At 38.1% G+C, this 16323-nt stretch overlaps 1 protein-coding gene across 1 annotated transcript in view; it reads left to right on the top strand.

Moving 5' to 3' along the window:
- The window catches only part of TPO (thyroid peroxidase), a 216482-nt gene that overhangs the window by 151370 nt on the left and 48789 nt on the right, over positions 1-16323 (top strand). Inside the window, exons 10-12 of the mRNA XM_007948120.1 lie at positions 2356-2593; positions 4754-4962; positions 7886-8056. Coding sequence (XP_007946311.1) covers positions 2356-2593; positions 4754-4962; positions 7886-8056 — 618 coding nt within the window. The remainder of the gene's footprint in view (positions 1-2355; positions 2594-4753; positions 4963-7885; positions 8057-16323) is intronic.

The following is a 16323-nucleotide window of genomic DNA, read 5'->3' on the forward strand; positions in this document are numbered from 1 at the left end:
GATGATGGGCTCGAGTATAGCAGGGATTGTGGGGCTGGTGCGGGATCGGGCAGTGTTTCGTTCTGCTGTGCATGGGGTCGCTATGAGTCGGAAACGACTTGACGGCACTTAACAACAACAACAACAATATGTTCTTCCTTCAATTTGTCTGTTTTTTGCTCTTCTTTTTTCTTCCAAGTGGTCCCCTGAAACTGGAAGACTTTCCCTCCCACGGTGCAGCAATTTTTCTTTTTTTTTTTTTTTTTTGGTGGTTGTTTTTATCACTTAACCATTCCTTTCCCTGACTAATTAGAAAATATGTGATAGTTTTTCCTATTTCTGTTTAATCTAAAGATGAAACTCACTACGTGTTTCCCTACTGTCTTATGAAAGCCCAGTGTTCCTGAGGAGAACCAATTCAGCCATAAATGGATTTCTACTTATGCATGAATTTTTGTTGAGAGACATATCTGTATCTAGATCTAGATCTGTATCTGTATCTGTATCTGTATATATATCTATATCTATCTATGCCACTGGAAAGAAAGTATGACAAAATCCCAGCAAAAAGACTCCAGATGGTGGAATGAATATGCTTTGAAACTTTTGGAATTTCTACTTCCTCACCTAAAAAGCAAGGTGGCATAGTGAGTAAGACATTTGACTGTGAACCAGAAAGTCAGTGCTCCAAACCCACCAGCTGCTCCATGAAAGCAAGATGAAACAATCGACTTCCATAAAGATTTACAGCCTTGGAAACTCAATGGGAGTTGCTATGAGTCATAACTGACTAGATGGCAGTGGGTTAGCTGGTTAACACCTGGAAAAAAAAAAATAGCAATAATGTCTGCTTCATAAAGTTATTTTGAGTATTAGAGACAACACATGTAAAAGTACTCAGGGTGGTGTTAACATATATTAGTAACAATAACAATAAAAACAGTGTAAGAGCTAACATTTATTAAGTACTTACTTTGTGCAAGTACTTAATAATAAAGCATATTTTGAGACCAGAAGAACTAGAGAGTGCCCAGCTACCAATGCCAACCACTTGGGAAAGTATCAAAACTGGAGATCCTGGATAGAGTGACAGGAAAAACATGGAACAAAATCCAAAAACACAATAATGACCAGAATTACTGGTCGGATGGAGTCTGGTGGGACCCCCAATACTATGGGATACACTTTGGGCCTGGAATAAAACTCACTCCCAGGGGCTGGCTTTCAGCCCAATAGTAAACAAGATGTACATGCAGACCACTCAACGCAGGATGACACACCTATGTGTCATACTCTATGGAAATACATCCCTTAGAGCAATTGACCACAGGGCACCAGAGGGGCAACATTCACACAGAGGAAATGCAGGACACACAGGAGTGTATAACTATGAGGGGCTAAAAACAATAATAATAATAATAAAGCACATTAATGAGGATTATGACTAGACTCAGTATGGAGTGTTAAGTGAGAGTGAGTGATTTAGAAAGTTCACCTCAAGTATCCTGCAGAAGGGAGAAAGGTTTCTAGAGAAGGTGATAGCTAACCCAAGATCAGTAGCATAAGAAGGATAAGGTAAATGTAAGGGGAAAAGGTTCCTGGAGAAAGGCATGAGGAGAGGAGAAAATGTATCAGGAAAAGGCAGTAGCACAGGCAATGCCAGAGCACAGGAGCAGAGTAATTTGGAGGAGTGATGAGTAGTAGATTATGCTCAGATAACAGAGCATAAGGTAGGAGAAGCAATACTAGAAGCTGTAGAGTTAATCAGGGACCAGACTGCAAGGGCTTTATTTAATATGCTAAGAAGTTTACAAAATATCCTGAAATCTATGGGGGAGACAATAAAAAATCCTAAACACAAGAGACAATTGATAATTCATCTATGGTCTTTTGTATTTGTGTTTGCATGTGTGTGTGTGTCTGTATGTGTGTGTGTGATAGAGAAAGAAAGGAAGGAAGAGAGAAAAGATAAAGGAGAGAGAGCATGTGCTAGTGTCATCATTACAGAAAGTAAATCTATAAAGGGTAAGGACCATGTCTCAGTTGCTCTGTAGAGACCAGAGTTAGTACAGGCTGGGTAATAATACAGATCCACTTAGGGGTCTTGGATTTAGTATTATTGCTCTCTCCAAGCTCCTTTATGAATAAACTTCTTTAAGAGCTGTGAAGTCTGTGCCAGAATGTTCTAACATATTGAATTCTACAGGCTGTAGGGTAATTAAGTGGTTTTCTCTGTTGTTGGAAATTATGTACAGGATTCTATAATGTCACAATTGTACATTTCAGTGGATACAGAATCAATGAGGTATACTGAATGAACATTCAGAGCACTGTGAAAGAGAAAAAAAGCACTTTATATCCTTCTTCCTTGTGTAGGTTATAATGAATGGAGACAATTCTGCAGCTTACCAAGACTAAAGACTCAAGCTGACTTGAATACTGCCATTACCAATATGGGTGTCATTGAAAAGATAATGAACTTGTATAAGCATCCTGATAATATTGATGTCTGGATGGGTGGCTTAGCTGAAAACTTCCTTCCAAGGGCTCGAACTGGTCCCTTGTTTGCATGTATCATTGGAAAACAAATGAAAGCCCTAAGGGATGGTGACCGGTGGGTATTTGCAACTAGTTTTTTTTTTTTTTTTTTTAATTCTATATAAAGGGCTGTATTTTATGTTAGTTTTATTTGAAGTCAATCAGATCTGATTTCAAATGTTGCCTCCATCATTCAATATTTATGTGACCCTAGGCAAATTATTTCTCTCAGCCATAGCTTTTCCTCAACTGTAAAAGATGATTGTTATGAAAATGAAATACATACAAAGCACATAGCACATTTCAAGCAGTTAAAAATGTTAACTATTACTGATTTTTCAATATCATCTTATCATAGAAATAAGGAGACATAGTGTGAAGAACACATTATATTTCATGATGATCCTGAAACTATATTCCATCTTCACAGGTTCTCAGAAAGCTTTTATTTGTAAGACAACTTCTACTGTAATTGAAAAGGTTGAATCTGAGTTAGGTGTTGAGACAAAGACTGGAGGACCATGCATAAAAGCTTAGAGTGTTTATAAATATGACAGACAAGCTATTTTCCTTTTCAGTCTTCAACTCTCCAACCCAAGCAAAGACTTTGTTTGCAGATAGCAGAAAGCTGAGGTATTCAAATCTCTCACCCTTACCTGGTTTTGCTCCCTTCTCAATGCCAACCAAGAATGTTAAACCTTGTATATAGCCAGAGGAAGGAACCCTAATGGTGCAATGGGTAAAACTTTGGCTGCTAACCAAAAGGTCAGTGGTTTAAACCCACCAGAAGCTACTGGCAATCTGCTCCCAATTACAGCCTAGGTAACTCTATCAGGCTGTTCTACTCTGTCCTATAGAGTCGTTATGAATCACAATTGACTTGACAGAACACAAAAACATAGCCAGAGGGAGTTAGAAAAGCAAGTTCTTTGTTTCCATGTCTAATTCTTTGTTCTCCATATGCCATAGTAGAAAAGTATGATTAGTAATTTGGAAACCACACAGATAAAAATAATAGGGAAATGTTTTTTCAATAATACCTGCACATTTAGTCCTTTTTTGATGTTGTTGTTTTTTTCTTTTTCTTTGGAGTCACTGTTACTAAACCAATTTTTTTTCCAAGAATATTCATATTTCTTCAAGAAAGTACATTAGGCATACTCTAAGGTTCCTTTCTTTTTTTCCTCCCAATTCAACTTTATCATTAATTTCTGAAATGTAGCATCTCAAATAGTCCAGAACATCTGAGGAAATATAACTAGATGCTGTCTTACTAAAAACTGTATTGTTAGCAAACTCCTGAGTTTAATATATGATGGGACATGAGAAGTGACTAATCCAGACAATGATACATTTCTTCAACATATACACTATCATGCATTTATCATCTTTAGTGGTAGTACAACTTGAAACAAGCAAGCAGAAATTGTGAACAAATTCCTGGAGTGATATTATACATATCTCACCTTGATTATTTGTAATTCAACATGTCCTAATACAAAAATGTGGTCAAGTAATTACATATAATGACGGCTCTCTTTTTTTGCATTCTGAGAACAATGTGTACCTCTGTGGGAAGGGAGGGAAACTTTATGTGCTAAAAGAAATAAAATGTTTTATGGTATTCAGGTCAGAAGCTTTGCCAGTGATTTTAATATTTTGAGAGAACAGTAAGATTTTTTTTTCCCTAATATTGTACTTTCTTCTGATTAATTATGACATGGAGGAAAAGACAGAAGATATAATGGCCTCACATAACATTTGTAATTCATTATAAACAGCAGCACTTTCCACAATAACTGAATTTTATTGCCATATTCTTATTTTTAAAATAGCTCTCCACCACCACTCCCCTCTCCCAGGTAAAAACAAGGCAACAAAGTAGATTGGCATAAGCACAATTAATGGGTTGTAAAAACCTTTTTCCATTAAATGTTGTTTTTTCCAGCCAGCCAGTAGGATATGAAATCACCAGAGTACCTCCCCCCTTAGTTCCTTCTTCACTTCTACAGAAGCCTCAACTTGAACTGCCAAGTCCTGACTGTGCCTCTGAGTTACTCATTGCTTTACCACATTGCTGGGCCTATGTCGTGAGTGCCTTCATTCACTGGCTCTGTGGGGAATTCTTGGTACAAAGCAATGCACAAGGTGTACTTAAATAATATGCTAAACAGAAAATTACCCAAGAAGAGTTCTGTACTTAAATATTCTTACACTGCTCTCTTGTTCTGTGGAGGTTTTGGTGGGAAAACAGCCATGTATTTACTGAAGCTCAAAGGCATGAACTGGAAAAGCATTCTTTATCCCGAATAATCTGTGACAACACAGGCCTCAGCAGAGTGCCAATTGATGCCTTTCAAGTTGGAAAATTTCCTCAAGATTTTGAATCATGTGAAAATATACCACATATGAATTTAGAAGCATGGAGAGAAACTTTTCATCAAGGTAAATATAAACCATTTTAAAAATTATATTATAGTACTGAGATATAATCATAGAAACAATAATTTTTCAAAGAAGTTGATTGCTCAAAAGCACTGAGTATTCAATAATGAGCCTAATATCCTCAAGGTTGCTCATTTAAAATGATTAAAATTTAATTTTGTTTCTTGAGCGCCTTCCTCCTCAGGTGAGGAAGGAATTTGAAAATCTGATAAAAATTACTCAGCCTGGGCTCTCTCTGTTAACACTAACCAAAAATAACTCACTGCCGTGGAGTCAGATCCAACTCAGAGCAACTCCTCCTTGGATTTCTGAGGCAGTATCACTACAGAAGTAGTTTGCCCAACCTTCCTTCCGAGGAGTACTGGGGGGTTTGAACAGCCAGCCTTCTGGTTAGCAGTCAAATGCCTTAGGCACTATGCTACCAGTGCTTCTCTCTGCTAACAAGACATTGACTAATAGAACAGTCTATCACTTACTGTCTTATGTTGTACGGAATGGTTAGATCAGGGTTTCTCAACCTTAGCATTATTGACATGTTGTACCAGATAGCTCTTTGTTGTTGAAGTCTGTGCTTGCATTGCAGGATGTTTAGCAGCATCTTTGTCTTTAATCCACAAGATTTCAGCAGCACTTCACCAAGTTTTGAAAGCAAAAATATGTCACAATACTGCCAAATGTCCCCAACAGAACAAAATTGCCCCTGTTTGAGAACAAGTAGTGAGAATAAAGAGACTAACACTTGGCTATATAGAAAAGAAGGCTTCTACGCATACATACAATCTTCTGGAAACATGAAGATTATATTTAATTTAATTTAGCAAAGAAAAGTTTTCTATTTTAATACTACACTCACCAAAACTAATCTTCAAATAAATACAATAGAGTCAAGATTTAAAAACAAACCTTCTGGCTTCAGTTTCTGTACTATGTATGCCCACAGTACAGATCAATTTGAATCTTACAAGTATCAATAATACGCAACAGGAAATACTCACCTTATTCATCTTTTATTCTTTATGACATCAATTCTAGCTCAAAGCAGGAGTTTAAGAATTTTATTGAATCCCTTTTATGTGAGAGCCATTTTCCAGGTGCTGGGAATATATCTGCACTTGCGCGTGCACACACACACACACACACACTCATTGGCCTTTGTAGTCCTTACATTGCAGACAAGGAAGATAGACAATGAACAAATATATACACACACACACACACAGTATGTCATGCCATAAGTACTGTGGATAAAAATGAAGTGTAAGAGAGTAACTACAATTTCACCCATGGGAGCAAGGGAAGGCCACACTGTGAATGTAAAATAAGAGTTCCATTCTAAGGGAAGAGAAAGTACAGAATCCTGAGACACAATAATGCCTGGGGTGTTTGAGAAACCACAAGAAGAGGAGTTGGGTGAAGTGAAGTGAGTAGGGAATGAGAAGGAAGCAAAGAGATTAGAGAGCTAACAGGGACAGATTGTGTAAGGCCTTATGGCTCTTTAAAAACTTTGTCTCTTATTCTGAGCAGGATACAAAATGTTGGATGGTTTTGCTTAGAAGGTAAACATAATCTGATGTGTATTTTAAGAGGACCACCCTGGCTACTTGTTAAGAATACACTAGGTGTTAGGAGCAGCAAATGCAAAAGCAGAAAGAACAGTTGAGAGATATTACATTATTCCATAGAAGAGATGATGATGGCTTGGACCACAGACGATAGCAACAGAAGTAGAGAAAAGTGGCCAAATTGAGGACATATTTTGAAGATAGATCCAACATGATTTCCTAACTGATTAAACACATATGTGACTGAAAGTGAGGAGTCATGGGAAACTCTCAGTTTTCTCCGGAAGCAATTGGAAAACAAAGGATTTTTGATTATTGAAATAGGTACAGTTTTGAATAAAGCAAATGTGAGACAGAAGATTAGTGTTTGTATTATGTATTTTTTAAGTTTGAGATACCTATTAGGCAATTAAGTGGAGATGGGTACAAGGCAGGCGAATATAGAACAGTCAAATTCAAGCAAAAGGTATGGATAAAATACATCAATTGGGATTTGTCTGTAAATGCCGTTGGTAAAGATGGTATTTAATGCCAAGAAACTGGAAGAAACCATCTAGAGAGTAAATGCATAGGGAAAGGAGAAGAAGTGTGAAGACTAAAACCAGAGATCAGAGATGCACTCGGATTTTGAAGATAGGAAGATAAAGAACAAGTAAAATCACTGAGAAGGACCTACTTGTAAGATGGAAGGAAACCAGCAGCTTGTATTTTCTAGGAGAGCTAACTGGAGCCGGTATTTTAAGAAGGATGGACTAGCCAATGATGTAAAATGCTTCTGGTTATTAAAATAGAATTTTTTTAAAAAATTTGTTATTGAGTTGGCTCAGACTTATGGTGACTCCAAGTGTATCAAAGTAGAACTGAGCTCTATTAAGACTTGACAAAAAGATCACCAGACCTGTCTTCTGAGGCACTCTGAGTAGTCTTGAACCTCCAATCTTTAGGTTAACAGCCAAGCAGGTTAAGCATTTGTGCCCACAATATCCTAAAATAAGATAAGAACTAAAAATTCTCCATTACATTTAGCAACAAGGAAACCATCGTTGACCTTAATATAAACCATTTTCTTGGACTGGGGCATGACAGCCTTATTGGAGCTGATTTACAATAGAGTAGGTGGAGCAGTGTTAGAGGCAAGTGTTGCTGCAGGAGCACCTAGGTGGTACTGGTAAGGAGAATTAATTAAAAGAGGAGGAATTTTGTTTCGTATGCTGGAGAGAATGAACCAGTAGAGGAGAAAATTTGCTGAAGTGATATCCTTGGAAGCAGAGGAGGGATCGGATATAGTCCTAAGCAGAGTGGATGAACAAATCAATCAATGAATATATCTCACTTTATTTTGACATTTCAACATTGTATAGATGACAAGTGTGCTTTCCCAAAAAAAGTGGATAATGGGGACTTTGTGCAGTGTGATGAATCTGGAAAACGTGCCCTGGTGTATTCCTGTCATCATGGATATAAGCTTCAAGGGCAAGAACAAATCACTTGCACAGACAAAGGATGGGATTTCCAGCCACCTATTTGTAAAGGTCAGTCACTAACAAAGCATGTATTTTTTTTTTTTTTTTAATTACTTATCAACATTAAAAGAAGCTCTGGTAGCATAGTGCCTAAGGCACATGACTGCTAACCAGAAGGCTGGTGGTTCAAATCCACCAGCCAATCTACTTCTGCAGTGATATCACCTTGGAACCCAAGAAGGGGTGGCTACAAGTCAGGTCCAACTCGACGGCACATAACAACAGCAACAACATCAAAATTAAATCTGCATTTTACAAATACAAATTAAGAACAAATGTCATTGAATATCTACTCATTCACCAAAAAGCTTCTGAACATAATTATATCCCCAGGATCAGTTTTGGCATGAAAATAAATTATTCCCTCATTAGTTAACTATATCCCAAAACTGACATCTTTCTAGGTAATAAAACATGATTGAAGCATCAAGGCAGTCATCATCAAACATGACTGACAGGCAAAGTAACATAGACAAGAAAGGAAAACACAAATCAGGAACATCTAGAGAATATTTATAGTAAAGACATAGAGCTAATTTCTTAGATGAAACAAAACATAAAAATATTTTCCACCCTATATTAGTTTCCTAGGGAAGCCATAACAAACTTCCATAAACTGAGTGGTGGCTTAGAACGACAGAAATATATTGTCACAGAGTTCTGGAGCTAGGAGTCCAAACACAGGTTGTCAGCAGCACCATGTGATCTCCAAAGGTTTTGAGGATGATTCTTTCTAGTCTCTCTCAGCACCAAGGATTCCTTGACCTGCAGATGCATCTTCTGTTTTCTCTCTCTCTCTCTCTCTGTCTCTCTCTCTCTCTCTCTCTCTCGTGTGTGTGTGTGCGTGTGTGTTCTCCTCTTTTACAAAGAGTCACTCAGATTAGATGAGAACCCATCCTACTCCAATATGACTTCTTGTTATCTTAACTCATAACATATTCAAAGACCCTATTTCCAAACAAGGTCACATTCACAGGCTCCAGAGGTTAGGACTTCAACATACCTTTAGAGGACACAATGCAATCCTTAACACATTCTAAGAACCTATAGATTAAGATCCCCCAACACACAACTGTTTGTGGTTAATTTATTGTTAAACCCATGTTTTCATCCTCCTGAGCACACAGCTGGACTGTATTTCCAATCTTTATTATACTTAGGTGTGGATATGTGCAGCACTCCAGCCAATAAAGTGAAAGCGGAAGTGGTGGAGGTGCTACACAGTGCTATTAGAAACTCCCATGAGCCTTCATCTACTCTCATTTCCTGTTTAACTGGTGGTAAAGGTCATGATAGACAGCCAGAGCTGCTTGGGAAGCCACACATTGAAGATGGTAGAACCACCAGATGGAAAGAGCTTGAGTCCTTGAGTCATTACTGCAGGAGAGCCAGCAGACCAGCCACATTCCCACTAGGTTCTTTTTCTGAGACAGCATTAAGCCTCTAAACTTTCAGGATATTATTTTGTGTTCCAACATTGTTGCCTAACTAATCCAGATGTGTACTCCATAAAAAACTTAAAATTCATGTAATTTGCTCAAGCAGTGAAGAAATTGCTATGGAAACATAAATACTTACGCTAAAACCAAAATCCAAACCAAACTCATGGCCATCAAATCCATTCCAACTCATAGCAACCCCCACTGGGTTTCCAAAGCCGTAAATCTTTACGGAAGTATATAGCCTCATCTTCCTTCCATGGAGTAGCTGGTGGGTTTGAACTGCCAAACTTCTCCCCAGAAGTCAAATGAATGCCTTAGGTACTGCACCACTAGAGCTCCTTAGGCAATGATAAAATATTCATTTAAAATCTCACTTTCAATAACTTAAAAGGCACGCCAATTGCCAACCAACATAGTATTTCTAGAGGAAGAGTTTGGAATGAGAAATATGTTGTAGCGTGTGCTACTTGTTATGAGCCACATTTAGTAAGGTATTAGAAGAAAGAGATAAACTCATGAAAGAGTTTAGCTAATTGCAAACAGAAATGAAAAAAAAAAAAAAAAAGTAGAGGAAGATCAACATTTTTTGTCCTTGAATTTTTTGTCCAAGAGCCAAATTCTTCTGGACTCCAAACGGTAACAGATGAGACTGAGCACCAAAAATCTATTAGGACTCAATCCTATGACAACTACCAGATGAAAGTGTGAGCTATCTCCCCACCAAAATAAATGGTCTCAGATACAATCCAGGCAAAAATCAGTTGCCATACCTTCAATTCCAACTCATTGCCACCTCATGTGTGTCAGAGTAAAACTGTCCTCTAAAGGTTCTTAATGGTTTTTATTTTTATAATTATTATAATAATTTATAATCACAAGGTGCTTCTGGGTGGGTGCAAACCTTTCAGTTAGCAGCCAGACATTAACCTTTTGGCCCAGTCAAGGAATTATTTAAGTTAAGCTGCTTTTAAGTTAAGATAGATGTGATGAGAAAGCAAAGAATTAAAGCTGGTTTGCTTGGGAATGATATCTAGGATATACCTTTGAGAATTGTTAATGGCACAGGGAACCCATTGGAAACGAATAGATCAGAAGCCTATTAGATACATGAAGGTATATGTTGTCAAAAACCACAAGCCTGGACAGGAAAAGTTTTTGTCTAAACTGCTAAAGCAATCGTCAGACTCCAAAATATGCACCATTAGGAAGCGGGCTATGAAAGCACAAAGGGACATAGACCCCAATATCTATTATCAATTTGTTATGAATTATACTACACAAGGAAAAGTAACCCAGTGGTTTAAGACAATGATATAGAGAACAATGGCCAAGGACATTCTTCCAAGACAGCACAATCAGAGATTCCCTTTCCAGAAAGCTTACTTTACAGGAACCCAACTGTTCCACAAATTGTGACATCTGTATGCATTTGTTCTTACTGTTAACTACCTATTTTATTACCCTTGATTGCTATGTTCAGTAGCTAATCTTTTCATGGTAAATAAATAGATAAATAAACAAACAACAAATCTGGAAACTTTTACTGTTGTTTTTGCTCAAAGGTTGGGCAAAATTGAAATAAATGCCCACTTTACCTAAGATTCTTTGTTTTCAGTGTTGGCAACACAATCAAGAAACATGGTAATTGCTGCAGGTTTTAGCACATTGCTTGTTTCATGTTTAATATGCCTTCATATGATGCACACTTCACTTGTACACCTTATGTATTGGGTTTTGTTTTAGGTATTTATGAGGCAACCAAATGTTCTTTTCACAGGGATCTCTGAGGTACAAATGAAAAAGCTCAGAAGCATAGAAATACAGGAAAATTCCATGCCTCCTCCACTCCATCTGCACTGACCTATTTGTCATTCTGTGACTTTCAAACCTATATAACATTGCTTATACTATGTCCGACTCGATGGCACATAACAACAACAACAACATACTATTTCCGAAATCTGGAATGCCTTTCCTGCCTCTTCAAGAAAATTTAAGAATTCTATCAAAATTAATTTTTTATTTCAGAAGATTTTCTACAACCCACCAATCTGACCCCCACTGCATGCAGTCTTTTTGGTCTTCCATACTTTTTCATAGCAACAATTAACCACTTCCTAAAGTGGGTAGGCTTTGACTTCTTCCTTCGATACCATTGATTTTTGATCAATATGCCACCTCCTGAAATGGATGATCATCAACCAATTCTTTTTGGTACAGTGACTCTGTATATTCCTTCCATCTTCTTTTGATATTTCCTGTATCATTTAATATTTTGCCCATAGACTCTTTCAATATTGCAACTCAAGGCTTGAATTTTATCTTCAGTTCTTTCAACTTGAGATATGCTGAGTGTGTTCTTCCCTTTTGGTTTTCTAACTCCAGATCTTTGCACATTTCATTAAAATAATTGACTTTGTAGGACGGGACCCTTCCTTGGAGAAGGATATCATGCTTGGTAAAATGGAGGGTCAACCTAAAAGAGGAGGGCCCTCAATGAGATGGATTGACACAGAGGCTGTGATGATGGGCTTAGGTATAGCAAGGATTTTGAGACTGGCACAGGACTGGGCAATGTTTCATTCTGTTGTACATAGGGTTGCTATAAGTCAGAGCTGACTCGATGGCACCTCACAACAACAAAAGTGGGTATGATAGATTGTTTGACACAAGGCCTAGCACATACAATTAACAATGGATATTACTAGTCCATTCTCTGAACCAGACTGAATGTTCCATGGGGGCTAAGACCATTCCACTGTGTGTCCCACAGCTATGAGAACAACTCCTGAAATGCAGCAAGTGTTCACACTGTACTCACAGATCAACAGTAGCAGCATCACCTTGGAGCTTGCAGGCTCTCAGGCTCACCCCCAAAACCACTCAAAATTTGGATTTTGAGACCATGGGATGATTTTGTGTGTTGTTAAAATTTGAGAAACCCTGTTGATTATTAACCCTAAGTACCTACTTCTCTGTTTCCACTGATGTGACTCAGACCTTTTTTCTTCTTTTTTCTGGACAATTTTAGTAGCTCCTTAATCTGTCTCTCAGTCTCCACTTGCTCTTCTACAAATGTATCCTCCATGTGACTCCTACCAAGCTCTAATCTGATCATGCTACTTCATACCAAAAATTCTGCAGCAGCTATTCATTTCCCTTGTTGTTACTGTTAGATGACATCAAATCAGCTCCAGCTTATAGCGATCTGATATACAGCAGAAGGAAACGCTGCCCGATTCTACCATCTTCACAGCCCTTGCTGTGCTTGAGGCCATTGTTGCAGCCACTGTGTCAATCCATCTTATTGAGAGTCTTGGTCTTCTCTCTGACCTTCTACTTTATCAAATATGATATCTTTCTTCAAGGAGTAGTCTCTCCTGACAACATGACCAAAGTAGGTGAGAAGAAATCTGGCCATTCTCTCTTCTAAGGAGCATTCTGGGTATACTTTTTCCAGGAAGGATCTGTTTGTTCTTCTGGTATTTCATGGTATTTTCACTGTCCTTTGCCAAGACCACAATTAAAAAACATCAATTCCTCTTCTGCCTTCCTTATTCATTGTCCAGCTTTCACATGTATATGAGGCAATTGAAAATACCATGGCTTGGGTCAGGCACGCATTAGGCTTTGAAGTGACATCTTTGCTTCTTAATGTTTTAAAGAAGTCTCTTGCAGCAGATTTTCTCAGTATAATACCACATCTCATTTCCTGTATGCTCCTTCCATGGTTGTAGACTGTGGATCCAAGTAAAATGAAATCCCTGACAACTTTAATCTTTTCTCCATTTTTCATGATGTTACTTACTAGTCCATTTGTGGGGCTTGCTTTTTTTTTTTTTTTTTTTTTTTGTTGAGGTACGAGCCCTACTGAAGCCTATAGTCTTTGATCTTCATCAGTAAATGCTTCAAATCATCTTCACTTTCAACAAGTAAGGTTGTGTCATCTGCATATTGCAGGTTGTTAATGAGTCTTCCTCCAATCCTGATGCCACATTCTTCTTCATAGTGTCTACCTTCTCAGATTATTTGCTTAGCACACAGATTGATTAAGTATGGTGAAAGGATTCAATCATGGCATACATTCTTCCTGATTTTAAACCATTCAGAATCCCTATGTTCTATTCAAACAACAGCCTCCTGGTCTGTGCACAGGTTCCTCATGAGAACAATTAAGTGTTCTGGGATTCTCATTTTCCCAAAGTCATCCATAATGTATTGGATCTAGACAGTTGAATGTCTTTGCATTTATAGTCAATAAAACACAGGTAGACATCTTTCCAGTATTCCTCGGTTTCAGCCAACATTCATCTGACATCAGCAATGATATTCCTCATTCCATGTTCTCTTCTGAGTCCTGGCATTTATAGTAGTTCCCTGTCAATATACTGCTGCAACTTTTTTTTAAATTATCTTCAGTATGATTTTACTTGCATGTGATATTAAGGATATTGTTCAATAATTTCCACTTTTGTTGGATAAATTTTTCTTTGGAATGAGCACAAATATTGATCTCTTCCAGTCAGTTGGCCAAGTTTCTGTCTGCCAAATTTCTTGACATAAACAAGCAAGCACTTCAAGAGCTTCATTCATTTGCTGAAACATCTCAATGGATATTCTATCAATTCCAGGAGCCTTGTTTGTTGCCAATTCCTTCACTGCAGCTTTGACTTCTTTCAGTTCCACTGGTTCTTGATCATATGCTACCTCCTGAAATGGTTGGACACCAACAAATTCTTTTTGATACAGTGACTTTTCATTTTTTCCATCTTCTTCTGATGCTTCTTATATTGTTCAATATTTTGCCCATAGAATCCTTCAGTATTTCAGCTTGAGGCTTAAATTTTTTTCTTCAGTTCTTTCAGCTTGAGAAATGCCAAGTGTATTCTTCCTTTTTGGTTTTCTATCACCTGGTATGGTAGCTAAATTTATATGTCAACTTGGCTGGGCCTGGTTGTGTGGCTGGGCAGCTTGTAGTAGTTTAGTTTTTCCCCATGATGAGACTGGCAATCAACTCATGGTAGGATCTAAAACAAGCAGCTGAGTAGCTGCCTTTGGAATGTGGTCTACTTCCTGTACATAAGCAGAAGCCTTGGGGATAGTCTCTAGCGTATGGCACATTTGGACACTGCATGTAGCCATGTTATTGTGCAGCAGCCTGCCATGCCCGGGTGGCCTGGGGTCTTACAATGGACTTGACTTAATGGCCTACTGTGTGGTTTGGTAACATCAGGACTGTGCCTTTTTGTCAACCTTAGGCTTGGCAGCCTCAGCAGCCAGCAGCTGAGTGAAAAAAAGCCTCTAGCTTCAGTGGGCCAGAAGCTGGAGGCAGAGCTGAAGCCCAAGGTTGAGGGTCTTTCACCAGGCCTTAGAGCCTGGCACTTTGAACTGGGACTTAAAGCCTCCAAACTGTAAGAGAATAAACTCCTGCTTGTTAAGGCCATCCCATTTGCAGTATATTCTTGTCAGAGCAGCACTAGGTAACTAGATACCTGGTCTTTGCACATTTCATTATAATACTTTACTTTGTATTCTTGAGCTGCCCTTTGAAATCCTCTGTTCATCTTTTTCATTTCATCATTTCTTCAATTCATTTTAACTACACTCTGTTCAAGAGCAAGGTCCAGACTCTGTTCGGACATTCATTTTGGTCTTTTCTTCCTCTCCTGTCTGTTTAATGACCATTTGCTTTCTTCATGTACCATGTTCTCATCTGGTCTTTGGTCATTACTGTTCAATGCATCAAATCTATTCTTCAGATGGTCTCTATATTCAGGTGCGATATAACCAAGGTCATATTTTGTTCTCAGGGACTTATTTTAATTTTCTTTAGCTTCATCTTGAACTTGCATATGAGCAATGGAGGCTTTGGTTAGGCATGCCTTAGTCTCCAAGTTGACACCTTTGTACTTTAACATTTTAAAGAGGTTCTTTTGCAGCAGACTTCTCTAGTGCAATACAATGTCTGATTTCTTGAATGCTGCTTCCATCAGTTTTGATTGTGGATCCAAGTAAAATGATATCTTTGAAATTTTCAATCTTTTCTCTATCTTGTGATTTTGCTTTCACCTTAGGAAAAGATAAACCACCTTAATAAAGCTCTCAGGATCTTTCCTAGCCCACCCCTTCTCATCTGTCATAATGCATCTCTTGTAACTCCCCAACACCACCTTATATTTCAGTCACAACAATTGTGCCCTAATCCTTTGTGCATTCTCTGGGCCTGAGATCTCCTTCACTTACTCCATACAAACATCACTGACTATCTTCTCTTTCCAAAACCAACCAGAACACTTCTTCTCTGCTACTATGGTATTTTACCAGACTTCTGCTAGAGTTCCTAACACATGACATGTGGACAATATCACTGGCTATCTGACCTAGGCAAAATAACTCAGGTTCCGTGTTTTCTAATGTAAAGTGAGAATAGTAATAATGTCTACCTCATTGATTATAATTTTAAATTAGTTAATAAATGTGCCGTCAAGTCAGACTGACTCATAGCAACCCCTCCTTGGGTTTCTGAGGCAGCATCACTACGGAAGTAGATTGCCCCATCTTCCTTCCGAGGAGTGGCTTGTGGGTTTGAACCGTCAGCCTTCTGGTTAACATTCAAGTGCCTTAGGCACTAAGCTCTCAGAGCTATAATGTATAGTATATAGAAAAAAGGTGCATAACTATGGTTATTAACATAGTAAGTATTCAAAAATGGTCATTATTAGCTTACAAATCATCCCCTATTTTGCAATGTGTGAGGTGGTCATAGAGAAGATATTGCATACATTCACTTAACATGTCTGTTGTTGTTGTTGATAAGTGCCGTCGAGTCGTTTC

Source organism: Orycteropus afer, unplaced genomic scaffold (assembly GCF_000298275.1).
Source record: "Orycteropus afer afer isolate SDZICR_OR568_19922 unplaced genomic scaffold, OryAfe1.0 scaffold00204, whole genome shotgun sequence".
Lineage (NCBI taxonomy): Eukaryota > Metazoa > Chordata > Mammalia > Tubulidentata > Orycteropodidae > Orycteropus > Orycteropus afer.